This window comes from Mya arenaria, chromosome 16 (genome assembly GCF_026914265.1).
Source record: "Mya arenaria isolate MELC-2E11 chromosome 16, ASM2691426v1".
Classification (NCBI taxonomy): domain Eukaryota; kingdom Metazoa; phylum Mollusca; class Bivalvia; order Myida; family Myidae; genus Mya; species Mya arenaria.
This window is the reverse complement of record NC_069137.1, coordinates 47,329,583-47,353,579: the sequence shown is the minus strand read 5'-3', so window position 1 is coordinate 47,353,579 and position 23,997 is coordinate 47,329,583. Positions and strand designations below refer to the sequence as shown.

The 23,997-nt window shown below is 34.4% G+C and overlaps 1 protein-coding gene across 1 annotated transcript in view; it reads left to right on the top strand.

Moving 5' to 3' along the window:
• Window positions 1–22,981, top strand: part of LOC128221809 (uncharacterized) — a 38,449-nt gene extending 15,468 nt beyond the window's left edge. The window contains exons 4-13 of the mRNA XM_052930412.1: window positions 2,261–2,429; window positions 3,022–3,993; window positions 6,104–6,176; window positions 6,810–6,980; window positions 10,013–10,105; window positions 10,335–10,556; window positions 13,194–14,609; window positions 16,196–16,309; window positions 20,274–20,369; window positions 21,717–22,981. Of these exons, the coding sequence (XP_052786372.1) occupies window positions 2,261–2,429; window positions 3,022–3,993; window positions 6,104–6,176; window positions 6,810–6,980; window positions 10,013–10,105; window positions 10,335–10,556; window positions 13,194–14,609; window positions 16,196–16,309; window positions 20,274–20,368 (3,325 nt within the window). The 3' untranslated portion in view covers window position 20,369; window positions 21,717–22,981. The remainder of the gene's footprint in view (window positions 1–2,260; window positions 2,430–3,021; window positions 3,994–6,103; window positions 6,177–6,809; window positions 6,981–10,012; window positions 10,106–10,334; window positions 10,557–13,193; window positions 14,610–16,195; window positions 16,310–20,273; window positions 20,370–21,716) is intronic.
• Window positions 22,982–23,997: the final 1,016 nt, after the last annotated feature.

Below are 23,997 nucleotides of genomic sequence, written 5' to 3'. Positions count from 1 at the left end.
GTTTAACACTTTTTGTGTTTCGGCTATATCGAATACTCGTTATCTCGAAAACGACTTCGACATAACGAGTTTTAACTATATATTAATATTCGAATAGTTATTTTGTCCGATGGGATGAAGTATTCTTAAATATTTAATTAATTTCGTTTTTATTGAATAGAGGCCGGACCAGTTGAATTATTTTTGCTTAAAGCATGAAATCAAAGACGATATTCCTCATTGGATTGTTGGTGCTAGTATCTACTATGTCTCATAGACGATCGTTTTACAAAACTATTGTGAAAATACCATATAAAATGGTTAAACATGACATATAATCACTTATTGAATTGAAAGTACTATTCGCAAGTTTCATGTAACTCCGTAATATGAAGGTTTTTCAGAACTTTGTTAAAACTAACAACGTGATTCGAAATAAGTTCGAGAACGTGATTCGATACAAGTTCGAGAACGTGATTCGATACAAGTTCGAGAACGTGACTCGATACAAGTTCGAGAACGTGACTCGATACAAGTTCGAGAACGTGACTCGATACAAGTTCGAGAACGTGACTCGATACAAGTTCGAGAACGTGATTCGATACAAGTTCGAGAACGTGACTCGATACAAGTTCGAGAACGTGACTCGATACAAGTTCGAGAACGTGACTCGATACAAGTTCGAGAACGTGACTCGATACAAGTTCGAGAACGTGATTCGATACAAGTTCGAAAACGTGATTCGATACAAGTTCGAGAACGTGACTCGATACAAGTTCGAGAACGTGACTCGATACAAGTTCGAGAACGTGATTCGATACAAGTTCGAGAACGTGATTCGATACATGTTCGAGAACGTGATTCGATACAAGTTCGAGAACGTGATTCGATACAACTTCGAGATAGTCATTCGATTTCATCTTTGATACAAAAGTTTCTATATATTTATTTTCTCCTTTTGTTCTTTTTACCATGTCATCATTTAAATTGTTGAATACAGAAATAAATAAAAAACTCTTTCATCTTGTTGAGCCAAATATAGAAACACAAAATTATAAAGCGGTTGTTTATTGCGAATATTTCCATCTAAATTTAAATAAGTTGATTAAAATACGACAAGGTCAGTAAATAATACACACATAAGTCCGCTCGTTTCTGACAGCAATAATTATTGCATTTATGCTAATGTTAGAATATGTTAAAAATTTGTCTGCTCTATTTGCGTTTTAAAACGCATGGCACGTTAACTTTACAATGTTTTATTTAGTAAAAATAGACAGCCAAGATAATGGATAAAACATAATAGACACACACTGAAAACCGAAATACCAGTACGAATTGTTTTTTTTTGAAATGTCAATTTTTCGACGTAACCCTCTTTCAATAAGTCCTTAGGAGCCGGGTATTGCCTGTTCAAGTTCGAGTTCGGCCAAAGGTTTTTATTGCTTCGTATTCTCCTAAAGATCATAACGATATGCCTTTAATGATAATGTGCGCATTGGTAGACGTTGGTATAAATGTGAGGTTAGCTATCGTGAACTGACTGTATACCAAGGAGGTTTACCCCGACATTTCTCAATGCCGGTAGTTTGATGGACTTGTATAACTAGTTAGTTGTATACTTGGTCTCAATCCATTTGTCTGCAAAATCATCTTTTTTGTTTTAAAGCTGCACTCTCACTGATTGACAGTTTTGAAATGTTAATTTTAACTAGTTTTGGTCTCAGAATTACTTGATTTTGATATATGCATGTCTTTGTTTGCGCGCTTATTGCAGTCTATATGTTATTATCATTTGATATGCCCGCAAATATATGTAGTTTGGAGCTATTGTTAGTAACTAAATAAAGGTCTCTATTCCCCTTTATACTGTTGTTGGCCTTTTCCTTTAAGTCTGAGAATCACTTGATTTTACATCAATAAATTTAGTTCATAAATGTAAGATTACACACAATATAACAGTCTCCATCGTTAGGGAAACTGCCGAAAAATCCATTCTTTTTCTAATAGCGTTAGTAATGCTTTTAGCAATAAAACTTTAATTCTAGGACGTAAATATGAAAATCTGAGATGTGATATGTTGTCATTAATATTATTGGTTTCCAGACATTTAGCAATAATTTCCTCATTCCAAGACAAAAAAAGGTGTCAAAACGGTAAATCAGAGAGCAGCTTTAAGCAACAGTTGACTTTTCCTGTGTCATTCCGTGTATTATTGATGCACAACATCTTGCAAATTGCCATAATGTTTAAATGTATTCATGTTGTCATTTTGCTATAGGTACATCTTGCTGAAGAATCCGAAGTTTGTGATCGGGAAGGTACCTCCGGGTAATGACATTGGAAACTCGGGCCCGGCTGTAATACAGCTAGCCCCAAATCCACCCGTCAGACCCAGACCGACAAATCCACCCACAAGACAGAGGCAGAGACCGGTGCTAAGGTCACAGGTAAGAAGGAAGTTTATTCATCGAAATAGCATACAGTTGAAACCCGTTGGCTCGAACTCGCTTGGCTCGAATCCATCGCAGGCTCGAACCTGATATAAAGGACCGATTTCTTTATTCTAAAGGTCAACATTTCCGCTTTGCTCGAATTTCCGAGGCTCGAGGTATTTTCGCCGGTCCCTGTGAGTTCGAGCGAACGGGGTTCGACTGTACATGGCATTTTTACCCTTCCTTATCGTAGTTGATACCAATTCCATACTAATGTACACCAAGTTTGTCATAGAGCATATTGTTATTGATCATTCTTCACACTGACGGATCCAGGAATTAATAACTGGTGTGTGTGTGGGGGGGACCCTAAAAACCCCTAAAATCTTATATAAAGGTGTTGAAATGGCACGTATAAAATAGTTGATGCATTTCAACCCTTTATTCAAGAATACTTTTATACATCTAATGCAGTGTTAATACTTATGAAAAAATCTAAACATAATATATGAATTATAATTCACCGTTTTAATTGTAAAGTTATCAATTTAAGGTACATAAATTTCATTTGCCCCCAAATGCGAATATGTGTATGTGTCTTTTTCAGACACCGGATGTGACATTTTACCGCGACAGGCCTACCGTCCCTGTTGCTTCCCCAATTGACTCAATTTTCAGCGGCGGAAGTGTTAGAAGGGCCACCGCCTCCAATGCCGACGTCGGCCATCTTGGAGTTCACAACCACAATGTTGCATCCGCTATGGCGCCTATGAGAGCCGCTCCAACCCCCGGTACACAGACTGTACAGAAAACGGAAGTAGTCGAAACAGTTGTTGAGACTTCTAAACAAGACGCCGCTTCTAGTGCAGCCAAACAAGAAGTTGCCGGCGCTGCGTCATCGAGTGTTTTAAGTTCCGGTATGGGAGGAACGGAAACAAAAACGGCAGCTGCAGAATCTAAAGCCGCAGCTTCATCATCAGCCGCCGCTGCAACGGAGGCGAAGAGTGTAAAGAAAGTCAAGAAAACCACAACAACGGTTGTTCACTCCGCCGGCGGACATCCGGCGTCCGGCTCCGCAATTGGTGGTGTACAGGAGGTAACACAAGTCGTAGAGGAAGTTTCTCAGCATCAAAACGCAAGTTCCGCTTCGGCGGCTTCTGCCTCGGCTTCACAAGCAGCCGCCTCTGAATCAAGCGCAACGTCCGGAAGTGGCGTCTCCAACGGGGCGTATTCTTTAGTTGGTGATACCGCCGCTGCTGTTGCTGCCTCGTCAAGCGCTTCGTCGGCTGCAGCAAGCGCCGCGGCAACAAACACTAGCACAACATCAGTAAAGAAAACAACCAAAACAACGACTGTGACGAAACAAAATGGCGCCACACCTGTCACAGGCGCTTATGATGCTGCCTTTGCAGAGGTACACACCGGAAATGGTGCATTCAAGACGCCGACAGCTATTTTGTCCAACAATAACGAGAAACTGGGTGTTATTGATTCTAAATCGGCCATGATTGCTACTGAAAGGCCGAGGGCTGTTGCTCCCATAGTTGGTCGACGTGAACCTTCAAGCACAACTCCTCAGGTAATCATAGGAATTTTCTTTTGTAATTCAAAAGTTGTACAACTATACAACAACAATCAATCTTTCAGTTGAAACAGCTTACCATAGGCGACAGTTTCGGTCGAGGGTGGTTACAATATAATCTTTTTTTGAACTCAATCTATATCGAATGTAATTGCAGATAGACAATCATTAAGTACTACGCTTAATCATTACGAATTTCAACGTTCGCGGGCGTTGAAATGTCCGCCTACTGCCACCCATCCGATACAAACTCTCTATGTCAGAATTTAAATTGACAATATGTCAGCCAATGAGGTTGTATTCTAAGTCGGTTAGATAACTTGAAATCAAATCTTAATGATTAAGAAGTACTCTTTCGCTACGCTCACTCCGTCCATTCTTAGCCATTAAGATTTTACTTCATGCAATCTAACTTTTACATATTAATATATCCAAAAACCTTTTGTCCCCATCCCTGATCGACACTGCCTCCTGTGAAGCTATGAATTTCTTTGCGACCCCTAAAGTTTTCACTGAGAGCCTTCTTGGAATACAACCTGCATTTTCAGCCAGTGAGATTGCAGATAGGCAACCATTTAAAAGTAGACTTAATCATTACGAATTTCAACGTTCGCGGGTTTTTAAAGTTCCGCCTACTGCCAATCATCCGATACAAATTCTCTATGTCAGAATTTAGATTGACAATATGTCAGCCAATGAGGTTGTATTCTAAGTCAGTTAGATAACTTGATAACTTATGGTCAAATCTTAATGATTAAGAAATACTCGTTTGCTAAGCCTACTTCGTCCATTCTTGGCCATATAGAATTTTCTCCATGTAATCTAATTTTTACATATTAATACATCCAAAAACGTTTTGTCCCCACTGATCGACACTGCCTCCTGTGGGGCTAATTTGTAAAGCTAGGATTTTCTTTGCGACCTCTAAAGTTTTCACTGAGAGCCTTTTTTACATAGACAGTATGTTAAGAAAGAAATTGATAAAATTGCTATACATTTGTATTATTATAGTAATAATAATATCTGTCATGTGTTCCCGTTCCGGATAGAAAAATCCGACCAGAGGGCACATAATTTGTGAAGAAAATAATAAAAAAGCGCAATTTTGTACATTTCACCAAAAAGCGCGTGCGATGACGTTTACTGACGTCATGACGCGCAGTAATTTGTATTCACTGCATACGTAAACTTCCTTCGATATCACGTCTTTTAAGGGTCATTTTGTTTTGTTATGAAGTCGAAGATATATTTTTGCAAAGTTAATGTTTATGGAACTCATCTATTGAAATCAAATAATTATGGTTACATAAAGTATATAATAAAATAAATAAAAAGTATTACGTCACAGCGCGTGACTCATCTGGCCAGATGGAATTTTCCAGCACGGCTGACGTCACCGGAAATGCGTATCCGGTGTGCTAGAAAAGTTTGTCCTATTACATCCCTTTAATATATCACAAAATACTAACGACATTATGAAGATATTCGAAAATGGAATCCATGCAACCATAATATAATGGTTTATTAGCATGAATAAAATACAGACAAAATCTCAATGTAAATATCTTAAATGCACACTCTGCATCCTAATGATGAATGGCTTATATTGAAGTGAAACTCTTATTCAAAATCAATACAAACACATGTATAACAAACATAAATTTTGAGTGATAAACCTTCAACTACTTACTAAATAATTCATTTATAGAAAATATTAATTACTGATAACATGTTTATAACCGTGTATTTAATAGCTGAAAACGCAAAAATATTAAATGATTGGTGAATGCTAAAAGATTTACTGTGACCAACTATGGTTTCATAAGGTAGAAATACCCTGATTTTTGCACATTTCTTTGTAATTAAACGCACTATCCTTCATAACAACCATTGTTTTCGACATTTATTTATCCTTTTTGGTAAATTCAAACAATTGTATTAAGGTGAACTGTAAATATTTTTACAGAATACTTTTTTTACTTGAGTAACATACATATCTCGTTCATGTCCAGTCTTCTTTTAAACACGGTGTATATCTTTCTAGACAATTTTGTTTTTGAAAAAAATCAAAATTGAATAATATGATTAGACATTGCTCTAATTTTAGACATCTACGGAGGAACAGGAAGTAGAAGGCGAGGAGGTAACCGTGGCATCCTCGAGCGCATCTCAATACACAGGTAATTTTAGAGGATTTGTGACTTTAAGACTATCTATAATTCATTTGAACTTATTAATCAAACTAACGTATTCAATGCTCCCGCAATGTTCTTAAAACATTGCAAGATGAAAGGGAGAGTAAAAACAAATATTTAAGTTATATTATTTCTAATTGTCTCCCTTCACATATAACTTATTGAATTGTACCTTTCACATGCTATAGAATAGAATGCTGTGGGTTTTTTTTTCGAATTTTGTTAACGTTGTCTTTCAACCAAAAAATGATATTGCAGGCATCACATGAACTATGATTTTTGAATACAATTAAAATATACAGTCAAAACCCGCTATGTCGAAGTCGTAGGGACCTGGGAAATACTTTGAAATAACGACCATGCGATATAACCGAAATACAAAACATGTATAATTAAACCCAACACATTTGAATTTGTTTTCGAGCTAACAGAGTTCGACATAGCGAGTTGCGACTGTTCATTATTTAGTTAGTAACAAAACATGATTAGTTCACATACCGAAGATGCTATTTCTGTAAGTTGCATCGTTATATTAGATGGAATGAAGTATGTAGCATTATTAGTATTATTTTTCAGAATTTTTCAAATAAATTTTGCAATTCATCCCCCTACTTATAGATGTACGTGCGGTTGCGCGTAGCCCAAACATCTCCAATGCGCAAGCGCAGTACCGTCTGCCGCAAGGTGCGGTTGGATGGGCGGCTTCAAACCCTGACACTGCCCTCGGGGCAAGTGGTCGTGTTAATACGACAGATGTACCAGTTGTGATCGCACTCCTCCCCAACAACAGTATTTATAATGTTGCTAAGATGTTTGATGTACACGTACTATGTCAACTTTGTTCTTGATGCAAGGGACTACAAAGGTGTTTATTAAGCAGATCAAAAATGAGACTTACTGGGTAAAAGACTACCTCAACATACATCTGTTTCCCGATGTTTAGAACATTGTTAAAGTTAGCCAAGTTAACTAATAAGATAGTTGTTAACTTTAAAATGTTAAATAGTCTAAATGTTTCATAGACACACATGTGATTTACGGTACTTTTCAAAAATATTGAGATTTTTTTTTTCAACTTTCAATTGTTTTATCTAAATATATCAGAACATAATAAAATATTTAACTTTTAAAAGTTAACAATGTCGCAAACTTACAGAAAGTTCTGAACAATCGACCCAATTGTTTGTGTTTTGAGGTGTTCTCGAAATTAGTTCAGTCGAACCCCGATGGCTCGAACTCCTAGGGACCGGCGAAAATACATCAAGTCTTGGAAAATTCGAGCCAAGCGGGAAATGCTTACATTCAGTTTAAAGAAATCCGTCCTTTACATCAAGTTCGAGCCAATAAAGAATTCGAGCCAAGCGAGTTCGAGCCAACGGGGTTTGACTGTATAACAACTATTATGTTCGAATAATTGATGACAAGTGGTATCGATACACACTATGGCATATGCAAAGGATTTATTTTGAATGTTAGTATCAGATAAAATACAAAAATTAAACTTTTAAAAGTTAACAATGTCGCAAACTTACAGAAAGTTCTGAACAATCGACCCAATTGTTTGTGTTTTGAGGTGTTCTCGAAATTAGTTCAGTCGAACCCCGATGGCTCGAACTCCTAGGGACCGGCGAAAATACATCAAGTCTTGGAAAATTCGAGCCAAGCGGGAAATGCTTACATTCAGTTTAAAGAAATTCGTCCTTTACATCAAGTTCGAGCCAATAAAGAATTCGAGCCAAGCGAGTTCGAGCCAACGGGGTTTGACTGTATAACAACTATTATGTTCGAATAATTGATGACAAGTGGTATCGATACACACTATGGCATATGCAAAGGATTTATTTTGAATGTTAGTATCAGATAAAATACAAAAATTACACAAGAGTTTAAAGCTGCACTCTCACAGATTTACCCTTTTTTACAACTTTTTTTTATTTTTTGTCTTGAAAAGAGCATTGTTTTGCGTAAATATCTGCAAACCAATGATATAAGACTGCTGACAAAAATCAGATGTAGATTTTTATATTTCCGTTCGAGAATTAATGTTTTATGACTTAAAACGTTACAAACGCTTTAAGAAAAATGCATAAATCATATTTTTTTAACTGAAATATAACAATATACGAATTATTTATTTTGTCAGCAGTCTTTTATAACTGTTTTCCATGGATTTTCGCCAAAATTGCTCGCTCCAAGACAAAAATTAAAAAAGTTGTCAAAACGTTCAATCTGTGAGAGTGCAGCTTTCAAACCCACTTAACATTTTGAATTAAAGATGTCCTATTAATTAGTCCATTGCATTTACTAAGGTTGACATAACTGTACTTCACTCAGTAATATATTCGGTCGGAGAATTTGAACATATGCAGCCACACGACTAACTGTCATGATGAGATTTAACATTTCAGATGATCATTATCATATTTGGACGTGATGTGAATGATATAGAGAATGCCTGCATTTATTATAACTGTCATGTCTGGTCATATATGTATACTGTATTAATTAACAATGTGATGTATATCGTGAGAATGGTACCCGATTGATAAGGTAGTCAGTTTGATGCCGACAACTATTTATTTCATATCCTTGGAAGATAGTTACTGTTGTTTTACAAATATCATACAAATATTGCTAATATTACCCATGGCTGAGTGAAATGGCGAGCTTATACGTTTATCTGGTACCTTAAATGATACCAAAATATGAATAAGTTTTATATTATAACGCATATGTACATGGGTAAGTATGCTTGACTTTGATCCTATACACAGAAAAAGATGGGGGGGGGGGGGGGGGTAAGCAAGATTGAAACCGAAAAAAAACCTCGTTAAAATGCGTTAATTTCGATATACAAATGTAACATTATATCTAGTAAGACAGCTTTTATAAGCAAGATGTATTTTGACTTTATTTTTATATTTTTGACACTTGGACTTTAAAAAGTAACCTTTTAACGTATTATATACACGAGAGTTAAAAATGAAGACAAAGTACTAAACTATCGTGAAAAATAGACGTTCAAACTCTATAGCTAGTTCAGAACTATGTCATTGGGTAATGGAGGATGAACTATAATGTTGGGCTTGCCGTTTTGTTTAACCACTAACCAAGAAGGGAATGCACCATTCGTTAAAACTGAATGTTTTTATTTTTGTTTTGTATTGTACGTCAAATGCTATGCCTGCTTCTAACTTATGTACACGTCCTAAATTTCCTGTGTTAACTTCATCAGTGTGTCCTATATCAAATTAACATACTCATACGCATATCATGCATTTGTTATATTAACATACTTATATTCATAACATATGCAGATCACAAATTTTATTCTAACATAACCAGAAAAACAACAGCATTAACCTAACATATATAAATACACATATAAATACTTTGGATTATTGCGTAATGTTTACTTGGTACTACATGATAAGTATACATAAAATTTAAAACATAATATCTTGTAACGTTGAAACAAACATTTTCACAGAAACTTGCGATCACATTTAAAAAAAGGCAGTCAACTTTGATGGAGCACAATATAGCTTGATGCAAAACGTTGTCGTTTCTTTTCATGCTCGTGCTTTAAAAAGTATATCTCATATGATCTTAATGATCAAAACAAAAACATATATTATTGTGTAATTTTGTTTTCGTTTTAATCTTTAAATAAATTTATCCTAAATCTTCATTAAACTTTAATATTTTTTTGGCAACAACCTATAGAGTGCCCCTTTACCCTTTATTGTGCCCCTTATCAATTTCAACTATATTTAGGTTTAACACAACATGTAAAACATTTTTATATTCTCTTATTTTAGACACACAGGTCGCCTACACCGTGCTAACTAATGCACGTGATCTTGGACAAAACAGCCAACCAGAAATAAATTTGTTATATAGACATAAAAGAGGTAATTTGTAATCCAATCATATTTGATAGTTATTCTGAACAAAACGTTGTCGAGATATATGTTTTATCAAGAATGATTAAATATTGCCACTTGTAAATAAGGTAAATACCTTACTGTTAGAATAGGTTATCACTATTAAAAAAAGGGCGGCCCGATATGATGGCACATGTAAAACGGGCGACCGAACGCTATTTACCAAGCATCTTTATTTTCGAAACACCATTTGCAGCTTTGCGTGACTGGTATGTTTATAACACACGTACCGGAAATGCACCCAAACGAGGTCGTAGACCTGGGGCTTCCCGCCCGGCCCCATCGTCAAGATCTAACCAATCAAAGCGCGTCGCCGGTTGGTCAGGCGGTCCTGCTACACCGGAGCCCGCCCTTGGGGCCCACGACAGAGTTAACACAACGGACCTTCCCGAAGAAATAGAAATCCGTCCAGATAAAAGTAAACAAAAGCCGGCTTATACATTATAGTACATGGTGTACATACAGCGTGATTTTACAGCATATGTAAACTAAACGTATGATGGGTAAATCTGACATTTTCAAGCAGAGATTATTGTTTTAACTATCATTTTTTTCCAATATCCAATTCTACAAAATCAATGGCCGCCAGTATAGGGATTAAATGTGTGCACGCTTTAGTCTATTAAGAACTCTTCTAACAAAAAAGAGGGACAAGAAGACAAGTACCCCATTTGTCACACGTTCACCTTTAAATACTGAATTGTTTTTAGTAAGAATGTGCCTATTTGCTTCTAGTAGTTATGCATGCATCATGCATACGCCTTTTTCGCATTGCACAGCTTTCCAAACGTATATACTTGCGAATCAATATTATCCGGCTTAAAAATGTCCGAAATATGCATCAAGTTTATGTTTACATATGACGTTTTAGCCACGCGGTATTTACACAGTGAAGTACAAATGTATATGGAATAAAGCTGCTTGTTTGTTCGATACTGGACGCAATTGTAATCCAACAAGGTGCATGTCGGCCACAACTGTCAAATTTTAATCCCTAACCCTTTAACAAAATAAAAAATGTACGTGGATCGTTCAGAACTTTGTTTCAGGCATCAACTTTCTTTGTTAACCACATCTTTGTAAAAATTCAAATGTTTACTACGATGGAACATTCATGTTAAAAAAATCGTGATTTGTGGTACACATCTATAAGGAAAAACTGTTTCAGCATTATATGTTTTCATTCAGATATATCAGCACGTCATAAACAAGTGTACCATTTAAGGAATGAATTGCGGGCTTGATGTCATTATGGGGGTATGAACGCAATTGGGCTGGTCAAAGTGTGCGGAGTCCGAATATATTTATATTTTACGGGCCCTGCTGACACAATACAAACAATAACAAGATCAATAGTTTTCATGTATATTGTTATGCGATGAATCGCGATCCGAACATATCCGAAGATGTTGCGTTCATCGATTGATAAACGCAATTGCCGAAAGGCAGTTCATTTAAGGAATGGAAGTTGAGGTGTAAATATTTAATGTTATCATCAATGTTAAAGCTGCACTTTCACAGATTGACCACTTTAACAACTTTTTTATTTTTTGTCTTAGAAAGAGCAAGTTTTTGCGTAAATATCTGCAAACCAATGATGTAAGACTGCTAACAAAAATCAGATCGTAGATTTACATATTTCCGTTCGAAAATTTATGTTTTATGGCTTAAACCGTTACTAACGGTTTAAGAAAAATGAATAATTTTTCAATTTTTGAACTTATATATATATAAATCTGCGATCTGATTTTTTATTAGCAGTCTTATATATCTGGTTTCCTTGGATTTTTCGCCAAAATTGGCTCGTTCGAAGACAAAAAATAAAAAAAAAGTGTGAAAACGTTCAATCTGTGAGAGTGCAGCTTTAAATTTCAACAAAGTTCTGAACAATTGACACAGTAAGTATTGAATATAACCACGAATATGAAAAAAAAAATATTCGACAACATTTACTCTAAACACTACGCATCAACATAATGATACTACAATTAATGTTAAACTAATGTTATTGCATTATAACAATTTCTCAACTCAGATAATTGCCATTTCATTCAAATATATTTATATAATCGTTCTTCGACCAAAAATTATCTTGCTTTTAAAATGAGTCGGACCGTCAAGTCAAATACACGACGAGGCTGGAGCTATATTTACGACCAATCGTAGGTCCAAGTTTAGACCATGAAAAAAACACTCATTATATAACAAAGAGTCATCCTCTTTTCTTTTCTTTTTTAAATAAATGTGAAGATTTTCGAAAAGTAATAAAATTCAGCAGAGTTCATAATAAAAACTCAACTGGAAAGAAAGTGAAAATAAAAAGAAGTCTTGCAGTTATGCCACTTATGTCTGAACTTAGACTTTGAGACTATTCGTAAGCATGGCCCCGTTAGACCACAAAGCTTTGATAACTTTGTTCAGATCTACTAACAGTTTAACATAATCATGGTTTTCCAATTAAAAATAAATATACATTGCTTTATCCACGATAACTAGCCTGTATTGTCTTTGTTCAACATTATTGTTAAAAAATAACAACAATATGAGTGTATGAATAACAATAAGTGTATAAATAATAATAATAATAATAATAATAATAATAATAATAATAATAATAATAATAATAGCAATGATAATAATAATAATAATAATAATAATAATAATAATAATAATAATAATAATAATAATAATATAATAATAGCAATAATAATAATAATAACAATAATGATGATGATAATAATAATAATAATAATAATAATAATAATAATAATAATAATAATAATAATAATAATAACACTTATAATTATTATTATCATCACACTTGATGGACTAGGGCACTTTGATGGAAGTTAACACATATATTAACTGCTTTAAGGTATTACTTAAAATAGATAATATTTAAACAAAATATTTTAAAGCTTTTTTAGATATTTTCTGTTATTAAAAATTTAATTCATTTTTCGATAATTCTTCTTAAGTTGCTTAACATCATAATTGTTATAATGAAGAATAAAACGTGCAATCGTCATGTGATACATTTATGAGAATTACCCAGCTCCTGCGGAGAGGCGTTTAGCCTACCGACTGAAAAATCCAAAGATCACGGAAGCTGAGATACTGGCAAAGGAGAAAAAGATGTTCGCTGCAAGAGCTAGGGCTAATGCCAGGCAGGCGGTTCCCGTTCAATTAGCTCCTCCCGTGTATGCAACATTACCGCCAGGCGCCACCGATCCGCCACTGACACCAAAGCCAAAACCACCTGCTCAGAGACCACCTGCATGGAAATCACCTGCAAAAACCCTAACGGCTAAAAGACCACCTGTAAATACGAGACCGCGTAAGACGTTGGTTGCTCAGCGTCGAGAAGCGGCAATGAAATTAAATGCTAAGCCTACATCTGCACGTAAGACGTTTACATCACAACGCCGAGAAGCAGCAATGAATTTAAACCCTAAGCCTAAATCGGCGCCTAAGACGTTGACACAACAACGTCAAGAAGCAGCAAGGAAATTAAATATACAGCCTGTATATAACCCGACACCTCCCACAACTGCAGCATATCCGACAACTGACATTTACTATGCTACAGATTCGACAATGCAAAATACGCCAGGGAATTATCCGACGTCGACACAGTATTACTCCGATTTCAATAACAATCGTGGTAATAACTTGAATGGGAACAACAATAATAACAATCAACAATTTAAAATGAACCAGCCGCGACAACAGTGGTCTAATCCAAAGCCACCGCAGCAACGACGGCAGGGACCACCACCACCACAAAGTTTCCAGTTGAAGCAGATACAACAACAACCACAACAGCCTGTAGGTTGGAACAAGCCTCCACCACAAATGCAGAATGTCAACCCTGTCCAACCAATCAAACAACCGCCAATCATGGGCAATACAAAACCTGTTTATCAAGCACCACCACCTATGCAGAATTTCAAACCTGCTCCACAAATGCAAAAACCACCAAATATGGGTCACACGAGACCTATTTACCAACAACCGCATCAACAACAGCCGCAACCAAATCAACCAAAAAGTTGGCAGCAGCAAAAAACACTGCCTATTCAGCCAAATAGTTGGCAGCAGCAAAAACCACCACAGAAGCAACAACAAAAACCGCCACCAAACCAGCAAAATAATTGGCAGCAGCAAAAACCACCACAGAATCAACAAAATATTTGGCAACAGCAAAAGCCGCCACCAAACCAGCAAAATAATTGGCAGCAGCAACCACCTCCGCAAAATCCGCACAATAATTGGCAACAACAGAACCCGCCACCAATCCAACAAAATAATTGGCAACAGCAACAACCACCGCAAAATCAGCACAATAACTGGCAAAAGCAAAAACCACCACCAAACCAACAAAATAAATGGCAGCGGCAGCCACCACCGCAATTTCAACAGAACCATTGGCAAAATCAACGCCAACCTGCAAATCAACAACAGCCAAAAGGTAAAACTAAACTAAAATGGTTTTAATAGTTAAGGTTAAAACATTCCATTTCGCTACTTACATTTGCATTGTCAGCTAAAGAAATGGGTGTTTAGAGGCAAGTGCCAACTTCCAAATGGATAACAAGAACACAAACTGCGTATTGTAAACTGATGGGGAAGGTCATTAAACGAAAAATGTTCCTGCCTGAAAATATGCCGAAACAAACAAACACATTTATGACCAAATCTTTTCTCCAAATCGGCAGTGCTTAGTGTGGTATGTGACTTATTTGTAAAACCAGGGCCAGGTCTAACCTGAAAGCTTCTTGTTCAAAAAGTCAGATATAATATCAAGCCAAACATATGTATTTACGGATATACGACGAAAGTAGGACAATGGGTTAAAAGTACAAAACTCTTAAGTGAGAAAATCCATGGAGAAAAACTAACTAAACCCTTTAATACAATTCCATAAAAAAAAGGTTTTGTCGTAAAACCAGTTTTACGTCCTCTTTTATGACCTGTTTTATGTACATATCTTGATAATATATTCTGACTTTTGCAGGTACTGCACAGCATCGAAGAGTATTCGCATTTCATTATGTTTGAGGCCCGTCCATATTTATCATATTTTACTTTGACTTAGATAGTGAGTTGTATAATCATACACTCCAGCCATGTTTTGTGTTTGTAGGTCACACTTGCAGAGATGATACATCCCGATGTCGGCTGAGCAACCATCATTTTATATCGAAATAATGCAAATTGTACATTTATCAAGGCGTTTTATTTTAAGGATTCTTTTTAATTATTATTCAAACTTTGCAAACGTGGACTTAACCAGAAGTGTATCCCACAGAAGTAACGAAGGAATAACAGGACAACCACAAGGACCACAACAAGGGCCATTCCATTGTAATTAGATACCATCATTAAAAACTAAAACTTCCATAATTTTGAATAACTTTGATCTGCCTATATTGGATCGAATAGTTTTCTACAAGGCCTGTATACATGTAAACCCCACATATAAGGGTTCGAGATGCAACGGCATACTGAGATGAATTTGTCATAATGTTCTGTATTGAAAATAAATTATTTTATATCTAAAGAACAGGTCAAGCCGGGCCGACGGATGGTTTCATTCAGCATAGTTAGCCAAAGAAACAACAGCCATCTGTGTGCCTCTATGAACAAGTGATACGGGGTTCGCTACACAGTCTATATACCCTACAACGCCTCCATCAAGACGACAGAGACGAAAAAGTGTCAGGAATTGATTAAATATTTGAAATATTACAGATTTTCATTAATACAACTCTATGTGCATGTCAAAGCGGACCATCGACGTTCGCTACTCAGCCCATATACTCTACTGTGCCTCCGTAAAGACCAAAGGGACCAAAACGACCAGGGTTTGACTGAAAGTTTGAAATATTATAAATTATTATAATCATAATTCTATGTGCAGGTCAGACTGCACCAACGGGGTCAGCTCATATACCCTACGGTGCCTCCATCAAGGCCACAGGAACAAAAAAAGGTCAGGGTTTGGCTGAAGGTTTAAATTATTATTAATTGTTATAATCTTAACTCTATGTGCAGGCCAAAATGGACGAACAGGGTACGTTACTGAGCCTATGTACCCCGTGACTCAACCTCCTACACCACCTCCTCGTAGACGCAACAATAGACGAAGGTTTAGAAACCCGCCCCAAAGTATGTATACAATTTTAATTTATCATATGGTTTGATATGTTTAACCTGATTTTGTAAAGTCTGTGATTTTTTCTCCATTTTGGCCTCAAAGCCGAGGGCCATTTCATCGATGTGTTTGTCCAAATCTTTAACCTACACTAGAGGAGGGATAATGACTCTTTCAAATAAACTATAATTGTGATTTTTTAAGGATTGCTCAATTTTATTGACCTTAACGAACAGGTACTATCTGCGTCTTTATTTGATATATCTTTGAATCTTATCGCAACATTCCGTAGAAGTGTTCTTTTTTCTCTCAAACTCCATGCAGTGTTACTTTCCTTACAGTAAAGCAATCATTACCACCATGCAAATCACATGGATATAAACTAGTAAATTATGTAAATTATCTTGAAATTTACATATGTTTTGTATTTTAACCTCATTCCAGCTTAAATATTTGAAATTGGATCAAAGATATCCCATGAAAGAGAGAATAAAACACTTTAGAAAAGTTTATATAAAGTTTATGTAGCTGAGTCCAGCTATACTCGTCCATGGTGGCAGCGATCTGTTTTGCTTGTCAAGGGAGATCACTCCGTAGAAGATTGCTTTTTCCTTTATAATCATACATGCAAACATTTTATTTTAAAATCTTCAATGTTTGGCCTCTCTGAAGTTTCATTCTTTAAATGGTACCCTTTGAAGTAAGTATTATATTTTAAATGTTTCCCAAAGACATATATCGCAAATATGATTCTGAATAGAAGTTTGTCTTATTTTATAAATAGCAAAGGGGTTATGCAAACGAAAGTTAGACATATCGAACTTCACATTTTTGGGTCGAATATGAACAAACGAACGATATGAGTATCATGTATTTGTATTTGTTATGATGGAATTTAAGATTGAAGATATTTACTACATTGCATGTACAAGGTCTTCTACCCATACATATCAAATTATATAATTACTGCGACTATTGATGTCAAAAATACCTGAAAGTAGACAGAGCTATGGAGATTTGACCCTTTGGTCTCTTTGTCGGTCTAAGTCGTCAACTAGAACTACTTTATATATATATCTATATATTTTATTTAAGGAATGAATTGCGGGGTTGATGTCATTATCGGGGTATGAACGCAATTGGGCTGGTCTAAGTGTGTGGAGTCCGAAGACTCCACGCGTACTTTGACCAGCCAAATTGCGTTGATATCCCCGATAATGACATCAACCCCGCAATTCATTCCTTATATTTACACCAATAGTTCATTATTTTATTCAAGAAACGTTAAAAAATACTTCATTTCATTTCGGATTACCTTTCAGTAATTCTTTCTTACCCATTCTGTAAATAGGACGACCCGACTGTTACCGGAAACATTTTTTTTTCAAATGAAGTCACAATAACGCGGGAAAAGATCAACCACTTGAAATCACTTTTAAACGTAAATTTGAAACAATTTTGGCAACAAAACGTTTAAAATATGAAAACTTAGCACTTTCTAAAATGTTGATTTATATTTTACGGGACCTGCTGACACAATACAAACAATAACAAGATCATTAGTTTGCATGAATATTGTTATGCGATGAATTGCGATCCGAACATATCCGAAGATGTTGCGTTCATCGATTGATGAACGCAATTGCCGAAAGGCAGTTCATTTAAGGAATGGAAGTTGAGGTGTAAATATTCAGTATTTAAATGTATGAACACATATTTGAGGAAAGACAAAAAAATTGTTGCCATTCGAGATGTTGTTACAGATTTAAGATTTTTGAAGTCACAACTAAGATTCTGTAATGAATAGGCCATTGAAGTATTGCAATTTATACTTTTATGGCTATTCTAAACACAACTGTTGATTTGTAAGGAGCTACTTCAACGCAACGAACACGTGTAACGTCGTCTGCGAAAATTGATCCTGTGGAAGCATTCACCACCAACCAAATTTTAAAAAAAACGATTGGATAATGAAATACCACCTTAAACAAATGTTTGTAAAATTTAAAAAAAGTAAACAAATGGTAATTAATGTCCCGATTGCCTGCTTATTAGGCACAACACGTTGTAAAAAAAATAGGACTCACTTTCGCATACGACGTCACATGTGTATATCGAACTAAGAAGTAAAATCAAACATTTCTTTATTACATTGCTCGAAGTTTTGGTACCCATTATTGAAATTAATTGATAAATGAGCCGCGGTATGCGGGAATAGGTGATATCTAGTACTGGATACAAGGCATAAATGACATATATATTGTTTTCAGTCAATGCAAATAGAATGGCGGCACAATTGTGTGACATGTTTTGACGTCATCTGGGTCCTTAAAGCTGCACTCTCACAGATTGAACGTTTTGACAACTTTTTTTTATTTTTTGTCTTGGAAAGAGCAAAATTTTGCGTAATTATCTGCAAACCAATGACAAAAGATAAGATCGTAGATTTTCATATTTCCGTTAAAAAATTAATGTTTTATGGCTTAAACCGTTTGTTTTTGAGTTTAAAAATATAAAAATCTGTGATCCAATTTTGTGACAGCAGTCTTATATAACTGGTTACCATGGATTTTCGCAAAAAATGGCTCGTTCCAAGGCAAAAAGTTAAAAAGTTGTCAAAACGTTCAATCGGTACCAGTAGGCGAGTAGTTCTCGGACACTAGTAGTTCTCGGACACTCGCGATTTTTGCCTCATTTTAGAAGTTACATATCAAGCACCTGATTTAAATCAATCAGGTGTTTGAAAAATTTCAGCAGGTACCAAATCGTTTCATTAGGTTAGGATTATAAGACGTTTAATTCCAAAAGTTTCCAGTTGTTTACAAAATCACATTTTACCTCCGCTGGGAATCACAATTTTAGTGCGCATGCGCAAAAAGCATAACTTAAAATACGGGCAACAGTTAGGTTAAACTATTAGTTCGGTATACTTCCTTTTTGACGCAGACGACCATCTGCATTTACGAAAATATTCGTGTTAAGTCAAGCGTTTACAGTACACATGTGCTAAAAATAGATACCATTTATTTCATTTTTATGAGCTTCATGGTTTATGTTTATATGTACAATTAGATTAGTTTCTAATGAAAAATAATAAGATATACATCACCTACTGGTTTGAAAATTCCACTTTTAAATATTTTAAATTAAAAAAATCACATCAGCGCTTGTTTCCCGGTTTTGTTGATCATTTAAGGGAGTGTCCGATAACTACTTCTGTCGAACTAAAATTTAACCCCTTTTGAGCACCACATTCGGAGCCTATGAAAATGGACTTATCTTGTTCAATTTCACTGGCATTATTTCAACAAAAGAAGAGCTAAAGTTTGTTATAAACATTGGAATATCATATATCTTTTAAAATTAGGATACTTTATCGATAAAACCTCTAAAAGTGTCCGAGAACTACTCGCCTACTGGCAAAGCTATTTTGATATTAGGCCACATATTATAAATATTTCTGCTTGTCACTGTTCAGTCGGGGTCATTTTATTAACAAACGTTTCCGACATCGTAACTTTAGATCAAAAGCTTTAGTTTAATGGAACGCTATAGTTATATATAAATATATAAATATATAGTATAAATTTATGTCATATTTACTCAGAAATAAAAATTCGAAAAGCAAAGGTATGTTATGTAATTGAACACATTGCCTTAACTGACCAATAGGGTTATACATTTCGAAAGATATCTTTCAATTATTCAGAAATACAGCTACAAAAAACATCTTTGAACTGTTCAGAAATACAGCTGCAAAAAGCGATTGTACGATACTTCAGAGACTCCTTGTATGATTTGACAATCAGAGTTATTATTTTTAAAATATAGATTTTAACTACGCATTTTTTTTTATTCGAAAAGAGATTCGTACAATACGTGTGTGAATAAGATGACCCTGACAGCAAGTGGTGTTTCAATACAGTTATACTAGTAATGAATTTGCCATGAATTCAAATGTTGTTTTCTTGACAAAAGGAACTACTATACCGCCAACGATAGGAACAACTCTGCCTCATCACTTTAATTATATTGACGAAATATTGTCAATTACTGGGAATGTCTCCCCTTAAGGTATATCGGTCTGTCAATAACCTCTTGTCTATATACTTACTTTACTAATTGACTTAACACAACCAGTTCATGCTTGTGTACTTATTCTAACTCTAACTTGTGTCTGATATGTATATGCCTGTCTGCATTGTGGAATTTCGTATTGTGAATGAAACTGATTTGTGTCTCAATATATGTGCCAATAACATATGTCCATCATCAGCTAATTGTTCATTAAGAATCTTAGAAATAAAATTTAAACCAGTTAAATAATTTCCCACATTGACTTTAAAGTGTCTCGTTAATTTTTTTGGACCAAGAATTAGTTTTCGCGGTTATGCATCTCTAAACACTAATTTTTATCATTATTTTACTCTATGATATCGAAATTGCGAAAAAATAAGTTATAGCATCAAAAAGTATTTGGGTTTTAATGGGGTTTGAACCCACTCCGGTAAAGTCAAGAAAAAAAATAGAAAACAGCCTGTCAAAGACGATATTTGAGCAAATATCAACATTTTCTGAAGGGTTCCAGCTTTGGTATTTTTGTTTTAACACTCCTTATGATATGCCTCATTTTATTTCGTAATTAAAAAAGAGTCCATTTTACAAACCATGGGTGAGTTACTTTAAAGACAACTCACAATGTTTTACTATACATAATAAAGCCATATGAATACATTGGATGGAATTGAAGATAATACAAATTATTCGTTATTTAAAAAATCGTATTGATTTTTTTCACTAAGAATCTTAATGATTGCCTACCCTTTTGTATGAATAACGGCGCTATTTTAACATACACATAACCCAAAAGTAATTAAACGTTTGAACTAATTCATCGTCATTATCAACAAAGAACTAAACAGCGTAAATAAAACACAACGTATAGCTTAACATCGGAAACTAACGATCATTTATACTTGATGGATTTAACAGTTGTAACAAACATGGATAATGATGATGAAGGTGATGATGTCGTGATTGTACGATAATGTATCCCTAACGACCTTTATTATGTTTTATTGTCTAGCAACTGTTGCAGAGAGGTTCAAAGTAATTTTATTTCCTTCTTTTCCTCGTGCACATTTTAAGTTATATATCTTTATATTATATATGTTGCTATACCCTTTTGTTCGCCATTTATAACATTTGTAGCAGTTATTAAACATGTCAATGTGAAGTTGATTTGTTGATCTATTTCGATGGTCACTATATTTCACGTATGGTATTGGTATGATTAAAATAATACTTCCATAGATTTTTCTTTGTTTTATATATTTTACTTCTATTCAGGGGAAATGAAATAGCATAACGTTATATCCAATTGTAATTCAAGGGAGCTAATTTAAACATTAACTATTACAGGACGCGGTCGACGGCGTAGACCACCGGAGTATAATGAAGAGATACCTGCCTTTATGCAGCGTGATCCGGTGACTAGGTGGTTTTTCAACAACATGGAGGGTTCTGAGATGTTGGAATCTTTCATGCCCTTCCTTGCTATGGGAAAATAAGACAGACAAATACATTTGTTCACAATAGGCAATGTAAACATAAAATATGTTTGTAATGGTAAATTGAGGCATTGTTTTGATAACATCTTGAAAATCGTTTGTTGCATTTAGAAAAGTTGATTGTATTTTGAAAACTGTAAATCAAGGCCATACCATAGCATGTGCTTGCATTTTCGAAAATAAAACATAACTTTGACGATTGGAAAATATAACATAACTTGTGTTCACATTGGAAAAAAATGCATTTTTCGTTAAATATTCTTTTCGTTTATACATGAGACATTGCATTTCTTTGCATTGGTAAAATAGCTTTTGAGATGTTAGAATCCTTCTTACCATTCATTGCCTTGAAAATTAACGACAGTAACATGTATTTATAATGAGAAAACAAGAATATAATATGTATTTACAATGGTAATATAGTACATAACGTGTATTTAAAATGGGAAAATAAGACAGTACATGTATTTACAATCATGGGAAAATAAGACAGAAACATGTGTTTACAATGGGGAAAAAGATGGTTACATATATTAACAATAAAGAAAAAGACATTAGATTAATTACAATTTGGAAATTAAGAAAAACATTCATATGAAATGGGGAAAACAGACATTTACGTGTATTTTACAATGTGAAAATGAGCAATCACATTAGTTTGTATTGGGAAAATGAGGCAAAATCGGGAGACACTTTTTTGTTTGCATTCAGAAAACAAGTTTACACTTAATTGGAATGGGGAAAGAGCATTTCATAACATACCATAACATAATATCATATTTATATAATATATACTTACAGTTTTATAATGATATAACAAACGTTCAGAAAATAAAAACATGCAGTGCTGCATTGATTTCAACAATAACAAAAACAAAACTTGCTTTGGTTCAATAGTGACTTTTAAACATTTTATTAAACAATTTTGGATTACATTGGGAAACTTGCGCCTTAGATGTTGCAAGTGGTCATGCCCTTATTTACTATTGTAAAAAAGACAATACATTCGTTTGCATCAAGATATATTTATTCATTTAGTTACTACATCGCTCTTGTTTTTGTTTTGAGAAATAAAAGTTTTTATTTTGAGAAATAAACACCATTGAGATGTTAGAATCCTCGGAACCTTTCCTTACTGGTAATTTTAGCAAAAAAAAAGGTTTAATACCTAACCTTTTTATTGAACTGAGAAATATGTTTTGTCATTTGTTTTAATAAAATATGTCATTTGACCAATAATATATCTATCCAAAGTATGTCATAAATCTCGATAAAATTTGAATATAATTTCTATTATTTGTGCTATGTACATAGGGTTTGCTGTATGTATTCTTTTGTACTTTTACTATAATTGGTGTTGTTGATATTGCGTTGTATCGTTTCGTTTCAGTTCTGTTAAGTTGCATTGATATTATATGTGCATACTTTGTGCTTAAATTTGCTTGAAATTTAATTTCATTTAATTATTTTTCACGATTTTGATTTTACAGCGCAGTTTAAAAACATATTAATTTTGCCTTTTTTGTCCACTTTTAAATACAAATAATGTTCACTATTTCTGTTGTTTTTTTCCATTTCATCAATGGGTATTCAAATCTGGTTTCGCGTCTAATAAATAATTTGATTTTGCGACATCTATTTTAATCTGTCGGATATTAATATATACATCAATATATATATTAATAGTGTGGCTAATCAATAAATAAACAAGCAATGAATTTATATCGATGTTAATATCTAAAATGCCCAAACACATCTTTAAATCGTAATGATGGATCGCTAACCTTAAAATGATTTCACGATATTTACAACGACAGTCATTCGATATCTCTAATGTATGTTTTTTTTAAAGTAATATGTTTTAACGATACTCTAAAATGGAGATATTTTGCTTCATATTAATAACTTTACAGAATAAACATCATTATGACACATTTTAACATTGACTTAAAGATATTCGTATTCAAATGTAAATCTATCAAATATTGACTGGCGTTTCTTCAAATAAGTTATTTAAAAAATTTATTTCAGGATGAACATAAATTCTAAGAGCCAGTTACGTTAAGATTCATCATGTCTTTGAGATTGAGAATCGATACAATACACAAACGTGTCTCAACTATATATATATA